General features: G+C 40.8%; 1 protein-coding gene across 2 annotated transcripts in view; it reads right to left on the bottom strand.

Annotated features, from left to right (window-relative positions):
• The window catches only part of RASA1 (RAS p21 protein activator 1), a 124,149-nt gene that overhangs the window by 42,285 nt on the left and 61,137 nt on the right, over positions 1-20,727 (bottom strand). For both annotated transcript variants that reach the window (XM_048851924.2, XM_075128561.1), the window contains exons 9-12: positions 9,580-9,658; positions 8,541-8,661; positions 5,952-6,108; positions 3,994-4,081 (exon numbers count right to left, since the gene is read on the bottom strand). In XM_048851924.2, coding sequence (XP_048707881.2) covers positions 3,994-4,081; positions 5,952-6,108; positions 8,541-8,661; positions 9,580-9,658 — 445 coding nt within the window. The remainder of the gene's footprint in view (positions 1-3,993; positions 4,082-5,951; positions 6,109-8,540; positions 8,662-9,579; positions 9,659-20,727) is intronic.

The raw sequence follows: 20,727 nt of genomic DNA, 5'->3' as shown, positions 1-20,727 counted from the left end.
AGAGCCATGCTCCCCAATCTTGACATATGGAAGCTCTGTGAGACTGGGGATTGAGGGAGGAATAGAAGAAAGAGGAAAACAGGTGAGGCAGAGAGGAAGGAATGAATGAAGATACAGGAGACTGTGGTCCAGGGAGGTTCTGGATGAATGAAGGAATAGGAAAGGAACAGGGAAATGGAGTTGTAGTCTTATATAAAACTTTAAATGCTTACAGTTTTCTCTATGTAAGACTTTAAATTGTCCAGTGTAGAGAAAAGCCTCTTCCCTCTCCTCCACCATCCATTACATCCCTATCTCTCATGCAGATATACCTCTTCTCCTATGAACATGCTAAATTCTGCCGGAGACTCTCTACTTTGGCATATCTTATAAGCTCTGCCACAGCAGACCTCCCCTCTTACAGACCTTTTGTGTCAACTTGACAAACTTTTGTTACTCATTTAAAAAAAGTTAACAGGTAAACTCAAACAAAAATTTTAGTTAAAAGAGTTGAAGTTACAAATGTATTTATGAAGTTCAGCTAACCCCCCCGCCCAACTGCCTTATTTAAAAAAAATTGCATTTTAAAAAAAATGTCTGAAAATGAACTAAAGGATTGCATCTGCTCCCTAATGCCATATTGTCCTTCCTCACTCACTCACATCTCACTCACCAAACTTTAACTCTGCCCCCTAAAGTTTGTAAAAACTACAGATAGGTCAAGTAACAAACTACTAAGAGATTATAAAATGCCATTTCCAATACAGTATAACATTAACATATAATAATACAACATTACCCACTACAATAACTGACGTCAGTTGCCACACAAAACAGTTAAAAATAAACATCTCATTGTCAATATTTTTTTACGACAAATAAGTACATTCACACTTACATTACATACATGCAATGTGCATGTGTATATACACTTATTTCCAAATTGTAAATGTATGTAGAGATTGCAAGTTTTAATACACACAGCAAGTATGGAAATGTGTACTTAAGATCTCATTAAATGCACACTGAAGTCAACAGTAGGAAGTCCAGTGAGTTCAACAGGCATTGGATCAGGTCTTTAGCCTGCAAAATAGCAATGCATCAGTTGCTCCTTGGCTGAAGGGTGTATGTTCAGTCTAGAGGGTTCTAAATATGACGTTTACTAATCAGATTGATGGATACCAGAAAGCTTAACCCAACAGTGCCTGTCAGGACTGGGATTCTTTTTCTCTTCACTCCTTTAAACACCTCTGGTAGTTAAATGCAATAACTAGCTATATTAATGCAATGTTAAAGTAGTATCCAACCTTCCAGCTATATTTTATTTATATACATATACACAAACAAAAGTTAGGAAATGATAAATTTAAGATAAAAGAGCAACTCTGATCTGTTGCATGGATGCCTTACAGTAGTGTATTTAATTACATTATGATACTATTTCTCATTTTTTCTACAAGGTTAGATATGCACACGTAGCATGATGTAGTACTGTGCACGTAAGAAAAGGGAATAAAAATCTTTCCAGGAAGTATATAGTGAAACTTCAGCTGAAACATAGTAAAAAGAGTGAACTATTATAGGTTCACATATGTAGATTTTAATTTGAACTCTTGAAAATTATCATCACTAGTAGTTTTATTTACCGCAAGCCATACTACTGATATTTAATACTATTAGGTACTTAACATTTTGAGAAAGTTTACAGTTTATTGAAAGTGTCAGGTGTTCTTGGTAAGTCAAATATATTAAGTTTCAATTTGATTGTGTGCAACTATAGAATTCTAACCCATTTTCAAGTGACATTAGAGAAAGGGAATTTTGTGATGTTTCAAAGAAAGTATCTAATCCACTGAATGAATGTTCCTAGATATACTATACATGTGGTGACAAAATATGTAAAGTTAATAAAAACTTGCCTAAAATACAACATAAAACTGAACTTTTTCCATTAGAAAAAGAAGCATCTCTTGCAACCTTGTCTTTTGGTGAACAGCACTGAAGGAGACAGGGATAGAAAGTTGAAATTTGCCAAGATAGCTATACTCATTTAATAGAAATACATCTGAAGTTTATGAGGAAGATTGGATTTGATCTGGTCAAGCCAGGTCTTTGAGAACAGTACTTTGCATATGTGCAGTACAAGTAATATAACTTCTAGAAAGAAAAGGAGTACTTTTGAGCACCTTGTAGCTCACGAAAGCTTATGCTCAAATAAATTTGTTAGTCTCTAAGGTGCCACAAGTACTCCTTTTCTTTTTGTGAATACAGACTAACACGGCTGCTACTCTGAAACATAACTTCTAGAATAATTTACCTAGGTTTATAGTAAAAGTAGACTACATTTATGTATACTGGAATTGAGGCAGGCTCCACAGAAGCCCTTACCCTGTGTGTGCATCTTGTATACACAGTTTATTTCATGGTCCTTTAATTTCTGGAATACGCATTGTAGTAGATAATACAACAACATGATGTAATGTTCATCGTAGGTTGTAGAAAATGCTGTTTGACAATATCACCTTTGAGACAAATTATCTTTGACAAAATTATCTTTGAGAAACAGTATGTGGTATTACATTTAAAGGCTATGTGCCAAATTCTGCTTGTTACTCTAGTGCAAATTCATGGAAAACAATGGGATTGTACCTCTGTAGCAGAAGAATTTGGTCTTCACACAGTATACACACACATAAAAGGGCAGAGTAATGTTTCTATGTGTAAACTTAATTTTGATATTTCCTGACTTGAGGGCTTAACTGTACAACATGAATGCTCTCGATAGTTTTATTGACAGAAGTATAATTTCATGGCTCTGATAATACACCTGTTGCATCAGGAGTTATCAATTAATTGCATTGGCTCAAAGGGCTGTCTAACCTAAAATATGCCCTCCACAATGGATTTTATTTTGGCAACCATAAGAACAGTTGGTCAGCCAGTCCAGCATGAGTATCATAATACTACCCTATAGTACAGAAGCTTATGCACAAGGCAGCTTATTTTGAAGCACATTTAATGAAAGTCTATATAAAATAGATTTTAAGGTCATTCCATACTTTGTCAAAATTTAGGGTTAGGGTTTTTTTGCCTTTTTAGACTTGTTAGCATTATTGTAGGATATGAATATGGAAAAGTATTTTAAAATGGTGCAAGAATAACAATAAATAAAAACAAAGTTAACTGCCACAGCGCTATAAGGAAGAGTACACATAATAAGGTTTTGAATCACACTAAATTAAAGAAAGCAAACAGAAAAACTGTATAAAGTACATCGCTGCTGGCAGCAGTAATTAATTCTGTCGCGGAGTTGATTTCACTTTTTGAAGGGTGACAAGGGGGTGAGGAGTGACAGACCCATATTTTGGAGACTGAGATAAGAGTCCCCCTTTACCTTCCCTAAGCCTCACTTGTCACCTCTTTCCTCTCCCTTTGGTGCATTAATTCCTGGCTCCCAGGCATTATCCTTGAAAGGCCAAGAGAGGAGACCATGGCTCTGTCCTACTGCTACTACCTTTCTGTTATCTCTGAGACAACCTGCAGCACTGGGGAATCAGAGAAAACACACACCTGGCATTACAGGGATAGTAGTATTTCATGAAAACTAGAAGGAACCCCCCACCACACACAAACAAGAAGGGCTGGGGTGGGGAGAAGAGGACCAGCACTCAAGCCCTTTCCCACCAAGCGGAGCTGCTTTTCTGAACTCAAGGGAAAGGACGTGAGTATGAAGGTGCTAACCCCAAGGCAGAGATGGGGTGAAGATTCTGATCCTGCAATAAGAACCATACCCTGTGCCCACAAAATTCTCATTGTAGAATCCAGGCCTAAGTCTGTAAGGAAACTATTGACCCATGGGTTTGAAAAGTTACTACAATGGACAGGGCTTCAAAAAGCTCTATATACCGGTCACTGTCTACATGTAGCATACTTGTTTCCTACCACAAACCTTAATTCAAAACACGCATAGCTTATTTAAAAATTTGCTCTCTTTTATATGCCAAAGCCTCTTACCTGTGCTTGTTCTGGAGTTTCTCCTGCGAAGTAAAAGATGTAATGCTCTTCACTAAAGTGCTGAACTACTATCTGAAAACAGTTTGGCCTTTAAAAAAAAAAATCAAACAAGAGTTTTAGTAACAAAGAGTAACATCTTCACACTACTGACTTACTGCTTTGCTTGCTGATCTCTGGCAAAATACAAATATTTTTTGGAAAATCTGAGCCAACACAGTTCAGTTGTTTGAATACAAACAGCATTAAAAACACAATCATTTTTTCTTCAAAAAATTTCCATTTTTTTGGACAGCTGTAGCATTGCAGTGTGTGGGAATAGGAAGCTGAATTTTCACAGAGATAGAAGAAAAATACCTTTTGAGCATTCAAGTGAAAACATGTTTTGATTTCACTGAGTTATGAACCTTTAAAAAAAAATCGTACTTCACCTGCATGCAGTACAACTAATATGTTTTAAAACATTTAAGGAACCTTTAGGACAAAGATAGACTGCACTGCACATGCAGGTAGGGATGACTTTGCTATATAGCACAAAATGTGGAGATGTCATCTTGTAAGGTAAAAGATGTGGAACTGTCCCCATGGAAATTTCAATGCTAAATGAGATATGGTGCAATGTTGGCGTCTAGTCAAGTAGTTCCATATTATGGAATTTCTTTTCTCTTTCAAAAATCTTATGGAGTTATGTTAGGCAAGAAAAAGCTAAGTTGCATGTACAGCCTTTACTCTGATGCTACAGTACATGCACATCAATTCAATACAATTTACGTATATGACTACACACACATTCTCAATTATAGTATCATACAACTTTTTTGACAGCTTTAAATACACCCGAACAAACTTCTTTATTCTTGTATATTTACACTATCTTCTTTGTCACAATGGTCCAGTTTTTCTCTGATAGCAAATAACTTGCTATTAAAAGTCTATTTAAAGAATGCGTTTAATAATTTAGGCAAAATGGTAACCTGACCCTACTCTGCCCTCTACCCCATCTCATGTGTGGTCACATAGCTGCTACTCCATTTGTGGCTGAAGTGCCAGGGTTCCAGGTTGCAAAAAATCCCTTATTTTAATGGATTATGTTATGGTTATGTATTTATTCTTATTTGGTGTAAGCAACAAGTTATAACACAAAATTGTTTTTGAACACATTTTTAATAACTGATTAACAAAAAAGATGCTAAGAATCATTTCTTGCTATTTACAAATTCAATTTAAAAATCCCACCCACAATTCTTAACTTTTTTACTACTGGCCACCACTATGATCACCACGACCTCCTGTGAGTAGCAGCCTCTGAACACAAATATTTCGCTAGGCCTTTGCTAGGTATCTGACTCAGTACTGCATGTGTTCTCTGCATCATGTACCTGGTATGTTAAAACAAAAGCAAAGCTGATTGTTATTCTTAATCTCTTCCTAGTGGTTATCATCTTTCCCAAAAATGGATTATATCAATTTTTGCTTATGAATTAGCTTTCATTCTGCTTCAATATTGGTTTAACATCAAAAGAGCTTTTCTACTTGAAAATTAAAAATCAATGGACTAGTTTTTAACTATCTTAATTTTCAGCTGATGTCTGAACAAAAGAGGGCTCATTTCGTTGCAATTTCAACAACGTTTGGTCTCTATCCAAAATTTTATAATATGACAGACGTTATTCTATTACCATTTTAATGAATGCAGTGTGCTCCATTTTTGATGGGTGGAACACACAGTGTACTCAATGTTGAGTTAATATATTAATCTAAAAGCCTGAGTGGTTATCCTGCCTATTACTTCACACTACAAACTTCTGATACTTTAAGAGTTCTAAAATTTCCAACACGTTTAATTTATTGTCCTGTTGAAAGAGAAATATATGGAAATAAATGAAGTTATATACTTATAAAACTGTAATATTCAAACAGTGTACAACTGCAGACATGGGAACTAAAAGCTACTATCTTACCTGCCAAACAGACTGTCATGAACTCCATAGACGGAACACACACTGAGATCTATTAAACCTTTGGGCTTTGTGGCTCGCTTTTCACTTTCAAAATAAATAAGCTGGGCGTCATTCCCCTCTAAAATAAAGTATAAATTCTTCCATCGCTTTCCTTTGCCTGGAGAAAAAACAAACAAAAAAGCAGTTAGAAGTCCTGTTAACATATTGTAATCTTTTGCAGAATTTTTCCTAAGTCTTAATGAACACTACAGTTAAAAATTGAAGAGGACAAAGTTGCTTTGCCAGATTTCAAAACAGAACAATAAGCAGTTTAAACATTTAGTACAAACTTTTCTTGGAAATGAAGTTAGTGTATCTTAGTACAGGAAAAGCTCTGTTATTTGGCATGTTGGGGGAATGAGGAGTGCCGGTTAGTCAAAAATCCGGTTAACTAAGAGTTATACTTACCAATGGAGGGAGGGAGTTTGGGTGTGGGAAGGGGCTCAGCATTGGGGTGCGGGAGGGGGTGAGGGGCACAGGCTCTGGGAGGGAGTTTGGGTTGGGGGGGGCTCAGGGCAGAGGGTTTGGGCATTGGAGGAGTTTCAGGGTGCTGGATCCAGGCGGTGCTCACCTCTGGCAGCTTCCCGCAAGCGGTGACATGTGTCTGGTGCTCCTAGGCAGGGGTGCAGCGAGGCAGCTCCGCACGCTGCCTCCGCCTGCAGGCACTGCCCCCACAGCTGCCACTGGTCAAGGTTCCCAGCCAATTGGAGCTGCAGAGCCAGCGCTCAGGGCGGGGTAGGGGCAGGGCACGGAGCCCCTGTGGCCGTTCCTCTGCCTAGGAGCAGCAAGGCTGTGTCGCCACTTCCAGGGAGCCACAAAGAGACAGGTAGGGAGCCTGCCGGCCCCGCATCAACCACATTTTTAAATTGCCCGAGCAGTGGTGCTGACCGGAGCCACCAGGGTCCCTTTTTGGCCTGGTGTTCCAGTTGAAAACCGGACACCTGGAAATTCTATTGAAGATTTGTATTGGGAGATATCAGAAATGTCAGTTTTAGAGCTTTCCGATTGGTAAAGTGCCAGATAACACAGATTTTACAGTTACAGACTGTATCTAAAAGGGCTCAAATTTGCACAATAGTAAATCTAAATCTCCACTTTTGGTCCCAATCATGTAATCAGATATGTTCAAATTGACCCCTGTGCAGTTTCAGAGACTTCAATGGGACTCAGCAAAGCCATAAGGGCTGCCTGCATAAAGTCCCATACATGTCAATGGACAAAGAGGTCCATGTTTCAAGATACAATTAGATCTGAACAGTTTGCAAACTAAGGCACTGTCCCTGCAAACAATTCAATTTAATGCGTGCTTTGATTGAAAATACATAATAAAGATAAATAAAGTACTGGACTCTGGACACACTACAAGTATTCAGAAACTGGGTATTATATTACGTAGCTTGCTCCATGAAGTGCTGTTTGCAGCAAAGGTCTCTGAAAAGCTGCATTATTTTCTTGAGAAAATAGAAACTTCACCTCTTTAATTTGTCCTTCACCAAGGCACAAAAGACAGCACATGTGGGGGTGTGATGTGAGTGTACATAGGGGAACCAAGGCTTAACAAGCAGCTCTGGGCTCACAAGGCCCCACGCAGCCGCACCTGCTAGGCATGCTTGCAATGGAGGCGAAGTTCAAAACGGAAGGGTCCAGCTCAGTCAGGGCAGACAGTGCAAGGGAACAGTCCTACACTGATAACTCCTGCAAAGGCTGCAGGATCCCCACACCACCTGGACCAGAACCTGCTGCAGGCCCCCATGAAGAACAGGAACGGAGAGTTGCAATTGAAGGAGAAGAGCCTCTGGACTACTGTCAGCGAGAACTCCCCCAAGAGTTCATAAGCCGACCCCGTTTGTGATTTTCGAGGGGGCTGAGAACATAGTAGCAAATGACCAAGGAGAAAGATTGGTAGTGTTTGCCCTCTAGGCCGAAAAGCCAACTGGCCAGTCATAGGGAACTGGGCTGGAACCCGGTGAAGCAGGGAAGGCTAGGGTTCCCCGACCACAGGCCAGCACAGGCTGGGCGGATCGGCCATGGATTCTTGCCACTTAGCGACACTGCTGGGCTCAGACGTCAAACCCCACAACAGGAACAGACACCCCATATGACACACAACTCTTAAAGTCTGGATATCTCTGGTACCTAGCACAGAACGGACTAAAATTTGAAACAGCAAAAAAAAAAAAAAGAAAAAGAAAAAAAAGGACCCAATAAATAGGTTTTCTAACTAATAATTGACTATTTACAAGGTAGGAAGAGAGATAACTAGCTAACTATGTACAAGAAACTGAGAAAAAACTCTGTATTCCTATTTATCCATCCAGGGATCACAATAGCCCTTTTGGCCACAGCATCACACTCAGAGCTCATGTTTAGCTGATTATCCACTGTGATCCCCAAATCTTTTTTCAGATTCCCTGCCTTCCCAGCATAAAGTCCCCTATGCTGTACACACAGTCTGCTTTCTTCAAGTAATTTTGAAGAAGTTATCAAAATATAAGAATGTAATTTAATTTTCAGGAGACTGCTTTATACTTAGAAGTGAAATGTTCTTACTTTTTTTCAGAAGATACCCTTTTTTGACAATATTTTTATAAAAAGCATCCTTTGTTTTTCGACGAATTGTATTATAGATTTCTTTTCCATCCACTGTATCATTAAGCACTTGTTCTTGATGCTGGTAAAGAAAAATAACAGCCATCAGTATTTTTCAGTTCGGAAATATCAGATTGATTATAATGCTGCAAATGGAAATATTCTTACCAATGTTTTTTATTTTCAAATATCTCTTGTAATCTTATGCTCTTTAATAAAAGGACTGATCAGTTTTCAGGATGTCATTTTTAACATTCCCTCTGTAACTTTTCCTACATTTATAGCACATCACATTTGGCTAGTGTGGAATAGTTTATGTGGTCAGACAATTATTCTGAAAGATGGAAAATAAAAATTGACCTGCTCCTACTTGCTAAGGAACACACATGGAGTGTGTCTGTCTCATTATGTATGTATAGAGAAATAGAAAGAATGATACACAGTTTAGTTATTTCCTATACAGAGAATGTTTTCTCAAAGTTTACATTAGATAACGTTTTAAAACTTTTTCATTACTGCACATATTTTATTAAGGACATTGTGTCTCAGTACTTCAGGAAGAAATCTAAAGAAGCCTAGCGGTGAAAAAACAGGGTGCACAAGTCAAAATTAAAAAGCCTCAACAGGTCTGGGTGAGGAAGATTGCACAGTTCTTCTCCACAATACATCTGCTTCAAAATACAGCTATTTTGACCCTCGCTCTCATTAATGCTCATTCACAGAAAATAAGGAAACTTAAATGAAAGCAGATGTGAGACTAGGATAGTGCAGAAAAAAGCCAGAACAGCTAAGCCAAAAAGCATGTTAAATATATTGGACAGTACATAACCTAAGAGAAAATATTAGTTTTTATCTTTACTCTGATATTATTGTTGTCTCTGCCATTTGTAATAGTGTCTGTCTAAATTATAAATTAGTTGATATCAGTTAGGCCAAGTACTGTCTTCACTCTAAAAATCCCACACTCTTTAGAAATATTGTGTGGCACTAAATATCTCACCTGCATTGGGACAGGGTCTTTAAGGTAATATCCTTCAACAATTTGTTCTTTTCTGTAGTGCTCAATGATATCAGCAATACTGTTCAAATAAAAAATTATAAACTTTGAATAAGTTTATAAGTCTTTTTTCCAACATAAAATTCACACATTAAATTTCTCACATAAATCTTTAATAAAATCACATGCTAAGAAAGGTGATCTCACTTTTATCAGCCAGAATACAGGAGTAAGTAATCACATTTTTGAGTTCTGCTAATAAAATACATTAGAATCCTAAACTAGTCTTACAGAGTTTAAAACTGTTGCTCAAAAGGCTAGATGATGAGGACATAGAAAACTCAAAGATAAGTAAGGGCAAATACATTCCCAGCTGTTCAGCCAGGCTGAAAATTGTTATTTTATCAACAATAATTTTCTGAGGGCATGGCTACACTTGCAGATGTAGAGCGCTTTGAGTTAAACCAGCCTTCGTAGAACGCAGTAGGGAAAGCGCTGCAGTCTGTCCACACAGACAGCTTCAAGCGCACTGGCGTAGCCACATCTGTGGTGTGGCCACATCTGCGGCACTTGCAGCGGCACTGGGCGCGGTGCATTGTGGGCAGCTATCCCAGCATGCAAGTGACTGCAACGTGCTTTTCAAATGGGAGTGGGGTGGGGTGGAATGTGTTGTGTGTATGTGGGGGGAGAGAGAGTAAGTTTTTGGGGAGCTGAGAGCATGTCAGCTTGCTGTCTTGTAAGTTCAGAAGCCGCAGCAGACCCCCCCTCACCCCGCCTCTCTCTCACATACACAGCATTCCACAGTAATGGTTGCTTTGTCTTGGAGCAGATAAGCATGCTGGTTGTCAGAAATGGAGCTTTCAAATGGCATATCCGCATTCCTACAGTGATTCAAAAGCAATGACGAGAGTGGGCACTTGACTTAAGGGGTTATGGGACGTTTCCGGAGGCTGATCAGAGCGCAGCAATGCAACACCTCGTCCACACTGGCGCCGCGATGCTCCAGCGGGGGCACAGCAAATGTTATTCCACTCGCCAAGGTGGAGTACCAGCAGCCCTGTAGCCACGCAGTCAAAGCGCTCTACGGTGCCTTGCCAGTGTGGACAGGTAGTGAGCTAGTGCGCCCGGGGCTCCTTTACTGCGCTGTAACTTGCAAGTGTAGCCAAGCCCTAAGTCTCATCATCACTAGGGAAGGGGAAGGGGAGACACTTCACTGTGCAAAGCAATTTCTTTCTAGGGGGTGGGAATGGGAAATAGAAAAGGTCCGTAACACAGATTATACAGCTCATATGTAGATGTCACTGAGAAATCATGTTAAATTAAATACTCATCAGCAGAACTCCTCTATAGGAAAGCTTGCATTCTAATTACCAGAGGGAATCAGGTTGAAATTGTATTTTGAAGAATCTAGGATGGGGAGGTGGTGATAGATGAAAACTAAAATTCAACATATTTCTTTGACTTTCTTTTACTTATTTATGCATAGTTCTTATTGAAATATCCTTGATTTAAGTTAGAGTGCAATGACATGAACAATATGTAGGGATTCTTAGCACATCCTATTATACAGAATATCAACCTGAAAATAAAAACAGTTAAATAATTAAATCGGAAATACATTAGCAAACATATTTTTAATACATATTGTTAGTTGGAAGTATATGAAAATACATTCATCAGGGCATATGTGATGGAATCTTTGGCCATTACACTTGCCAATGTAAATTGTGCATAAGGCTCTCAGATGAATGGACTAGGTAGAAGAATCTAAACAGAATATGCGTAAGGTTTCATAAGCTAGTTTGTGCATTGCTCATTTCAGAGTCATTAAGTGTCTCCATTTGGTATTGTGTGTTTTATATTTCAAGAGTTAATGGAACGCATTGTGTATACTTGATGCTTAAGGGTATTTCCCACAAAATTGCTTAGTGTGGATTACGTTTTTATTCTAAAGCTCATCTCATGGGACCTTTCTGGTACTATTACTAACTTTTTAACTATTACTAACCCCTGTAGCCCTCTGCCAGTTTGCACCTAGAGGTCCCTGTGTCACACCTGACTTATTAAAAATGTCATACTGTTCGCTTTTTATTAAGATGAAATATAGCGAAAATATTTTCTGCACTCCAGAAATGACATTTTACCATCATCTCACCAACTATGATAAGATCATTATGCACTACTCTGTGTTGAGCTGCAGTAAACGGCATTCCTTGTCATGAAAGCAACAATGAATAAAGCAGTCTTGCAAAATTCTACTCACCCACTCACCCAGATTCAGTAAATGACAGGCCACTAATATTTTTTCTTATTGTTGTAAGAGTTGTCAAGTAGATTTTGTGCTAAGGCTGATAAATTCTCACTAGAATTTTGCAAGCTGGAGTGTTATGTGAAAAGAAACTGACACTTATTGTAACTGTGGTTCTTCAAGATGTGATGCAGACATGTATTCCACGTAGGTGTGTGTGGGCCCAGCACACCAGAGCTGGAAACTTTTGCCAAGCAGTACCTGTAGAGGGACAGCAACTCACGCCTCATGGCTATGTCCCCTCCACTTGCTATATGAGTCAGTGGTGCCCCAACCCACCTCAGTTCCTTCTCATTGAAAGCCCATGAGGAGATTCTGATGCAGAGGGAACAGAGGGTGGGTCGTGGAATACATGTCTGCATCACATCTCAAAGAACCACAATTACAGCAAGTAAGTGTTTCTTCTTCTTCAAGTAGATGCAGACCTGTATTCCACTTAGGTAACTCACAAGCAGTACCCCATCCAGGAGGGGCGGGGCTCGGAGTCTACTGAAATAGGGATTGCAGGTCTGCCCTTCCAAGGCCTGCATTTGCTCTGGAAGATGCGGAGTAGCATAGTGGTCCATAAACGTATGTATGGACAACCACGTTGTCGCCCTGCAAATGTCTAGTATGGAAATGTCACTGAGGAACGCTATCGACATTGCTTGCACTCTCGCAGAGTGAGCCTGTATCCACTGAGGAGGTGTAGCTGAAGCCATTTCATGCGCTGTCTAAAGCAAACACTCACCAGCAACTACACACCACACAACAAAAACACCAACCCAGGAACCAAACCCTGCAACAAACCCCGGTGCCAATTCTGTCCACATATCTATTCAAGGGACACCATCATAGGACCTAACCACATCAGCCACACCATCAGGGGCTCGTTCACCTACACATCTACCAATGTGATATATGCCATCATGTGCCAGCAATGCCCCTCTGCCATGTACATTGGCCAAACCAGACAGTCTCTACGCAAAAGAATAAATGGACACAAATCTGACATCAGGAATTATAACGTTCAAAAACCAGTAGGAGAACACTTCAATCTCCATGGTCACTCAATAACAGACCTAAAAGTGGCAATTCTTCAACAAAAAAACCTTCAAAAACAGACTCCCATGTGAAACTGTAGAATTGGAATTAATTTGCAGACTGGACACCATCAAAATAGGCCTGAATAAAGACTGGGAGTGGTTGGGTCATTAGAAAACCTAAGCCTAATTTCTCCCATACTAATTTCCCCCTACTGTTACTCACACCTGCTTGTCAACTGTTTGAAATGGGCCACTCTCATTACCACTACAAAAGTTTTTTCTCCTCCCTTGGTATCCTACTGTTAATTGAATTGTCTCGTTAGACTGACCTCACACTTGATAAGGCAACTCCCATCTTTTCATCTCTGCTCCCGTATTTTCCACTCCATGCATCTGATGAAGTGGGTTCTAGCCCATGAAAGCTTATGCCCAAATAAACTGGTTAGTCTCTCAGGTGCCATAAGGACTCCTCGTTGCTTTTGTTAATACAGGATGTTATCCATCTAGGGATGGTCTGTACAGAGATTGCTTGCCCCTTCATGCAGTCCACATATGACATGAACAGGCTGGTGAAGCATGAAACGATTTAGTCCTGTCTAGATAAAAGGCTAGACATCGCCAGACATCCAGAACATGGAGGCACTGTCCTTCCGGGGAAGAGTGCAGCTTTGGGAAAAACACAGGTAAAACGTCTGATTCAGATGAAAGTGAGAGACCACATTGGATAAAAACTTTGGGTGTGGTTGCAGCATTACCTTGTCCTTGGAGGACTGAGTGTAAGGCAGCTCAGCCATGAGGGCCTGCAACTCATACACCTTTCTTGCAGATGTGATAGTTATCAGGAATGCGGTTTTCTGAGACAGGAGGGGCAGCAGACAGGCTGCAAAGGTCTTGAACGGAGAGCCATTAGAGCAGTCAAAACCATGTTTAGGTTCCACAGGGGAACCAGTTCTCAGACTGGCGGATGTAAATGGAGAAGCCCTTTCAGAAATCTCATCACCATAACATTGGAAAAACTGATTTCCTTTGAATAGGGAGATGAAATGCTGATACTGCTGCCAAATGCACTCAGAGAACTGAGCACAAGGCCTGATTTCTGAAGATGTAACAGGTATTCCAAGATATCCTGGATGGAAGCCCCTGTTGGCCAAGGACCACACTGAGAACCTATTCCATTTTGCTAAGTAGGCTGTCCTAGTGGAGGACTTCTTACTGTTGAGTAGGACTTGTTGGACAGCCTCCAAGCACAACTCTTCCTCTTCATGCAGCAGCCATGCCATAAGGTGCTGATCACAGGATGGCAGGTGTGGCCATGATTCTGAATGAGCAGGTCAGGGTGGAGAGAAAGCGGAATAGGAGGTTGAACCAACAGAGCAAGGAGATCTGAGAATCAGCACTGCCTCGGCCATGCTGGAGCAATGAGAATGAGCTTGACTTGAGGATCCACCTTGAGCTTGAGAATGACCTGAGGAATGACCAGAATAGGGGGGAAGGTGTACAGAAGGGTAAACTGCCAGCTGCAGTGGAAGGTGTTGGAGAGGGAGCCCAAGCTGAGGCCCCTTCGAGAGAAGAATAGATGACACTTTCTGTTTTCCCTCATGACGAACAGGTCAATCGCGGCGATACCCCGTGTTGCAAAGACAACCCGGAGGACGCTTGCCTTCAGGGATGAAAGGGTAGCTCAGGATGAAAACCCTGCTGAGATGGTATGCAAGACGATTTTGTGCCTTCAGAAAGTGGACTGTATCAGAGTGATGTCTTTTTCGATGCAGAATTGCCACAGGTTGATCGCCTCTAGGCAGAGTAACCTGGAATGCCCTCCCTCTTGTTGGTACACATAGTATATTGCGGTGGTATTGTCAGTGAGTATGTGAACCACTGAGTGTCTGATACAGTCCTGGAAGGCATGACATGCATTGTGGATGCCTCAAAGTTCCAGCACACTGATATGGAGTGAGGCTTCCTGGTCCAACCACAGGCTCTGCAACCTCAACTAGTCCAATAGGACAGCCAATAGAGTGACCACGTGGAATCTTACGTACTTGATTAATTTGTTGAGGTTGAGAATGGAAACATTTGGCAACTGGTTCTCAAATTTAGACATGGCTGACCTATTGAGGAAATCGTACTTGGACAGCAAAGCTTGTTGACTCGCGATCCTCATCTGCAGGGACAATGAGGTACAGATCTTCCTGACCAGAGGAGAGTCTCTGTCCTCGGGGGTAGACTTGAACCTATTCTGCCATTATCCCTGGGAATTCAGGGCTGAATAGGAATAGAATCCTTCAAATCTCTGCTTTGGGAACAAAGAAGCACTTTTCCATGTGCTTAGCCACTGGTGGTACTGAGGCTGGTGTACTCAACAGGGCTCTCGCTGGCTTGAGGAGCACATCATTGACTGGGAGGGCCACTCTCTCAGGGATGGGGGGCTGTAGAATATCCACCAGTTTGTGTGGCAGCCAGAGTTCTCCCTTTGGCTACATCTCCCCTAGAGCGAGCTCCAGTTTTGGATCAGCTAAGACCCTTGTCCTCATCAACAGACGATGCCGTGCTGCCTGGTTCGTCCTCTCCTTCTATTCTGGGGGACTTTAAGGTGTACCAAGACCTTTTACGCTACGTAGCCACATCCCCAGAAATCCAAGCAGAGTTTCTCCAGGAGGGGCTGCCAAAGGCGCAAGCCTTGCAAAGTCTTGGACCAGCAGCGAGGACGGGACACAAAGGCAGAGCAGGTCTGCTGCAGCCTGGTACATTGACACGGCAGATACAGTCAGTACTGGCATTGCCCTCATCAGTACCGGAATCAATGGATGCCTGGAAGCAGGAACTGGAGTCAATGGTATGGGGTTTCTGTCCTTCCCACTCGGTACTGGAGAAGGGTCAGATCCATGCCATCCTAAACACCGAAACCAGTCCTAAGCCAGTCCACGCTTTTCCTGGAGGAGGCAGAGGAGTCACCTTGCAACCTAGAGAGGCCCTGATTGGTTTTATGAGATCTCTTCCTCAGTGCCCACAATAAAGAATGGCTCCTTTGCCTTTTTGGACAAGTGCCTGCCCCAGAACAAGAGGCAGTAGTGCTCTCCAAGCCCGAGGATGATCTTCAGCCCAAGGAGGGCCTCAGTATCAGGTCAGACCGCATGGCCTGTTCAAGCAGCTGCTACTTGAGGCGAAGTTTCCATGCCACCTGAGTCTGCTTCTTGAACGATCTACAGGTCAAGCGCTTTTTAAGGTGGGCCTCACCAAGACAAAGCAAGCACCACATGTGGTGGTCGCTGTCGGGGATTCGCCCCTCCACTGGAAGTACAATGTTTAAACCCCAGTGAGGGTATCACTGGGGAACACTATCAACTTAACTATATACAATAAACTAGGCTAAAACTAAATGCAAGGTTGCAAAACTACAACCACATAGAGCTCCGACTCCAACCAGGGCAGTGAGCAGGAACTGGGGAGGGGTGGGGGGTGGGAGAGAGAGATCAGGGTGGCACCACCTCATATGAATAGGGGAGAGGGCACAGCCACAAGTGCCACCCCTCTACAGATAATGCCAGGCAAAAGGCTCTGGAGCTCCAGGGTACCGGGTGCGTACACATCTAAGTGGAATACATGTCTGCATCTACTCAAAGAAGAACTTGTTTTATTTCCTAATGCTACTCAACACTGTCGTTAAGAGACCATCATACAAAGACTCTATTTTATCTATCTACATAAATGTAGAGATTCTTTTACAGGTAACACAAACATGACTCACTCAGACCAACATATATTTACCATATCATTAAAGCAGACAAATACAATGGAATGAGCAACCAAGACACTGCTAATTTATGAATGTACATGTCTGAAGAGATCAGGATACAGGAATCTGAGTTTACAGGTGGTCTAAGTTACTTAATGAGTAAAAACGTAAACTAAATGTGACTAGGAAACAGATTATGAACCATCACACACTACAAGACATTGATCAGGTCTGGGAGACAGAATGAACACTAACATCTCTCCAATAGCAGTTAGTAAAGCAAACATACTGCTGAAACTTAAATGTACCAGAAAAAGTACAAATCAGGAGAGATAATAAAATTAAATCAGTAAGTGACTGGTAAAACCTTACCAGATGAGGAGTACTATACAAAAATTTGGACACTGTACTATAAGAAACTGAAGAATTTGAGAAGGTTTATAAGAGAGCGTATAAAGGATTCTGGAGTCACAGCTGCATGGAGAGGTAAAGAAGGTTTTTATTCATTACAAAAGTATTTAAAAATTATTACCAAGATACATAAAATACTGAGTGACACAGAAAGGGAACGCCAAAAGCTTGTTGACAGAGGGTTATTTGGGAGGGTGAAGGTGCATAAGAAGTCCTTCCCTCTTCCCACACATTTTTTTTTTTTTTAAAAAGAACAAACATGAAGAAAAATTATGCTGTCTTTTTTGAGCAACACAAATTTGAAAAGTAATTGGGGGATATTACAAAGAAATTTTGAATGTTGAACACATTCCCTCTCCAGTAATCCCAGAATTTCTATTCTGCAAGATATTTTATGATGCACTGACATGACTGGAACAATTAATCTATGAAAGCAAGAAAAGTACTTCTGCAACAGTCAATATTTTATACTTGTGGGATACAAAGTAAGATTACAAAGAAAGACATATGCGTTTTCCTTAACTCCACAGGCAGATTCTGATCCTTTGTTATTATGGAGCAGGAGTAACTTTGTCACCCCAGAACATATTCAGATACCTGAGAGTAGAGAGCTGAAAGAAGCATGGCAGGCTATTTTAGTGGGCCTGAAGTGAAAATTTATGTATAAACGAAAGGAGAACATTCTTGATGTGCTCCACTACTTTACTGTAAGTTCTACTGCTCAAAAGATGACTGAAACATTCAAGTAAAGTTTGCTGTACTCTCACCAACCTCACTATCAATTCCATTTTTATTAAAATGAATTTAGGCAGTTTTGGTTCTCATCACTAAGTTTCCCTTTTTCTTTCCTTTTACAGCTCAACTAACTTCATACGTTACATTCTGAGCACAGAGTAGAGCCAGAAGCATGTAGCACCTCTGGAAGCAGCACCTGAATATCAACAACCAAAGAGAGATATGGAGTGGAGGAAAAAAAGCAACCGTGTCCCCCCTCCTCACTAGTCAGCGGCTATCCTGAGCGAAGGGGGGGAAAGCATAGTTTCCCACTCCATCTACTCATAAGTGAAAGATGGACACTCATCAGAAGATAGTGAAGCGTCTCTGCTGCTATGTCGTCTTCATCTCACCTACAAAGACTGCAGAAGTTGTTGGGGCTGCATGTGCTCTCCTCCTGGTGGCACTTGGAGCTATCACTAGAAAAGAAATCAAGCCATTCCCTCAAGATCCTAACAGGAAGGCGAATTTGATCTCTCCTCCAGTGGGTGAAAAATTGGGCTGAGGAAGATAAAACTGAGGTTTTCGTATAGCAGCAGATTGAACATTTGCTGAAAGACCAGAGGAAACCCCAACTGAGGTAACCCTGGCAGATGCTACAGGTTCTGCAGCGTAACAGAAGAGAGAGGGAGACAGACAGCTCCTTACCTCCTCTCAGCCCGGCTGCTTCTGCAATATGCAACACACACATATTTGACTTTATTTTTGCAGAGGGGAAGGGGTGAAGATAGATATTCTTTTTCCATCCACCACCCAAATCACCTTTGGGTTGCTGCTGGAGTTTGAAACACACCAGACTGTTTAGGCAAGTTCTGGCGCTTCCAGTCCCACCTCTTGATGTCAAAAAATGAAAATCTCATTTTGGTTTTCCTGGCTAAATTACAACTAATTTTTTTTTAAATGACCAAGTTTAGTCATTAACTCACCATGACCCTGACTTTGCAATGCATTAAGGCATAATACAGATCACCTTTAAAATGGATCTTTTTTGCATACACTTGACAGACATTGCAAACCAACAAATATAAAATGTTAAAGATCAAACTGCCTTACAGTTGTAGAACTGAGGGCTATTTTTGAAAGATATATTGAAGTACTGATAACAAATCAAATACTTCAATGAAAAGAAGAGCCCCAGATGACCTTTAACATATCACAACAGTAAATAAATTCTAAAAAATTAGACCTCTTAAAAATATTTGCATTTAAGTGAAAGTAGTGATTGTGAAAGGGTTCTCAGATCCGGGAGCGATGTATCCAGGATTTGCACAAATCTTTCAATTTCTTCCTATACAAAATATTTAAAATGCAACCCTTCCTCTCTGTCTAAGAGCTAAAACATTCATTCATGCATTGATCATCTCATATTACATCATGCACCCACTGTTCCACCAACTATGCCAGGCTCAATGCCCCATTTGTTGTCTTTTAATTAATCTGAAAGCATCTACATTCACATAATGGAGCATAAGGTGGATCCAGTAGTGGGAGTTCAGAGCTTTCTGATTTAGTGATAAAGTATTGCCAAAAAAACAACTATGTAAGTTATCTGAAATTGCATAAACGCAGTGTGAGTAATTACGTTTTCAATTAGTTAATTAATTACTTCTGCTCCTCCCTTGGCAGAGATTTTAGTTGGAAGATTCAAGTGTCATACCCCTAATAAACCAGAAAACTACAGAATGGGCAAAAGAGACTTTACCTTCACAAAAGGCTGAAATTGCAGCTAGCTGAATTTTCAATGAGGATGTCTGGAAGCCAGACTGATTAATGTAGAAGGTACTCAAGCATCTTGTTTGTGGGATTAGCAAAAGGATCCAATTGTTTAGCCTCACACCATCTTCCACTTGAAGTCCATTTTAAAGATCGTCCATTGAACTTCTCAGCTAGGAGAACTTGATACTTTCTCAGACACACCAGCTACTGGATCTCTACCCACTCAGAAGCCAAGCTGGAAGCGAGAGAAATGCTAGGTTGGGATGGAGAAGAATGCCCTGGTTCTGGGTGATCAGGTCTGACAAATTCCCAAATTAATGAGATAAGCAGTGACCATCTCCACTGGAAGAGGGAGCTAAACTTGTTGCAGCTAAAGGGGTGCTGAAACTCAAAAAACACTACATTCTTGAGTTTAATAGGACCTTGGAAATAAGATGTATTGAGAATAGATATATATCAGCAGCTTCCCACTGTGAAGGATGAATGCATCTAATTTTGTCATTTCCATTCTTTTAGTACAGATTACTATCACTTTCCTGCTCATGCCAGTGACAAAACAGATCCATCCTGAGTTTCTTCACTCCAGGGAGAGTGATTAGTACTTTCTGACCCAGACATCAATCATGTGTCCAATATAAGAAATCCAGTGATTTTTAAAGATTTTAATCATGAGGCTATACTCTCTCTCATGTAAATATCCCTCCCCCGCACACTTTAACCATTCACACATTGCCTTTATATACCACTGTTAATTATTTCAGAAGTAATATGTTAGTTTCATTTTCCTTTGTTCCATCTTATATGTCAACACAGCATCCTCTTAACTTATAATAAGTCATAGAATCATAGAAATGTAGGGCTAAGAGGGACCTTGAGAGGTCATCTAGTCCAGCCCCCCTGCACTGAGGCAGGACCATACCTAAACCATCCCTGAAAGGCATTTGTCCAGTCTGTTCCTAAAAACCTCCAATGACCAGGATTCTACAACTTCCCTTGGAAGCCTATTCCCATACTTAACTACCCTTATAGTTAAACTGTTTTTCCTAACATCTAACCTAAATCTCCTTTGATGCAGATAAAACCAACTTCTTCTTGCCCTATCTTCAGTGGACATACACACCAACTGATCACCATCCTCGATACAACAGCCCTTAACATATCTGAAGACTTATCATGTCTCC

Source organism: Caretta caretta, chromosome 5 (genome assembly GCF_965140235.1).
Source record: "Caretta caretta isolate rCarCar2 chromosome 5, rCarCar1.hap1, whole genome shotgun sequence".
In the NCBI taxonomy this organism is placed as follows: Eukaryota; Metazoa; Chordata; order Testudines; family Cheloniidae; genus Caretta; species Caretta caretta.
The sequence above is the reverse complement of the archived record's forward strand: the minus strand, read 5'-3'. Positions and strand labels throughout refer to the sequence as shown.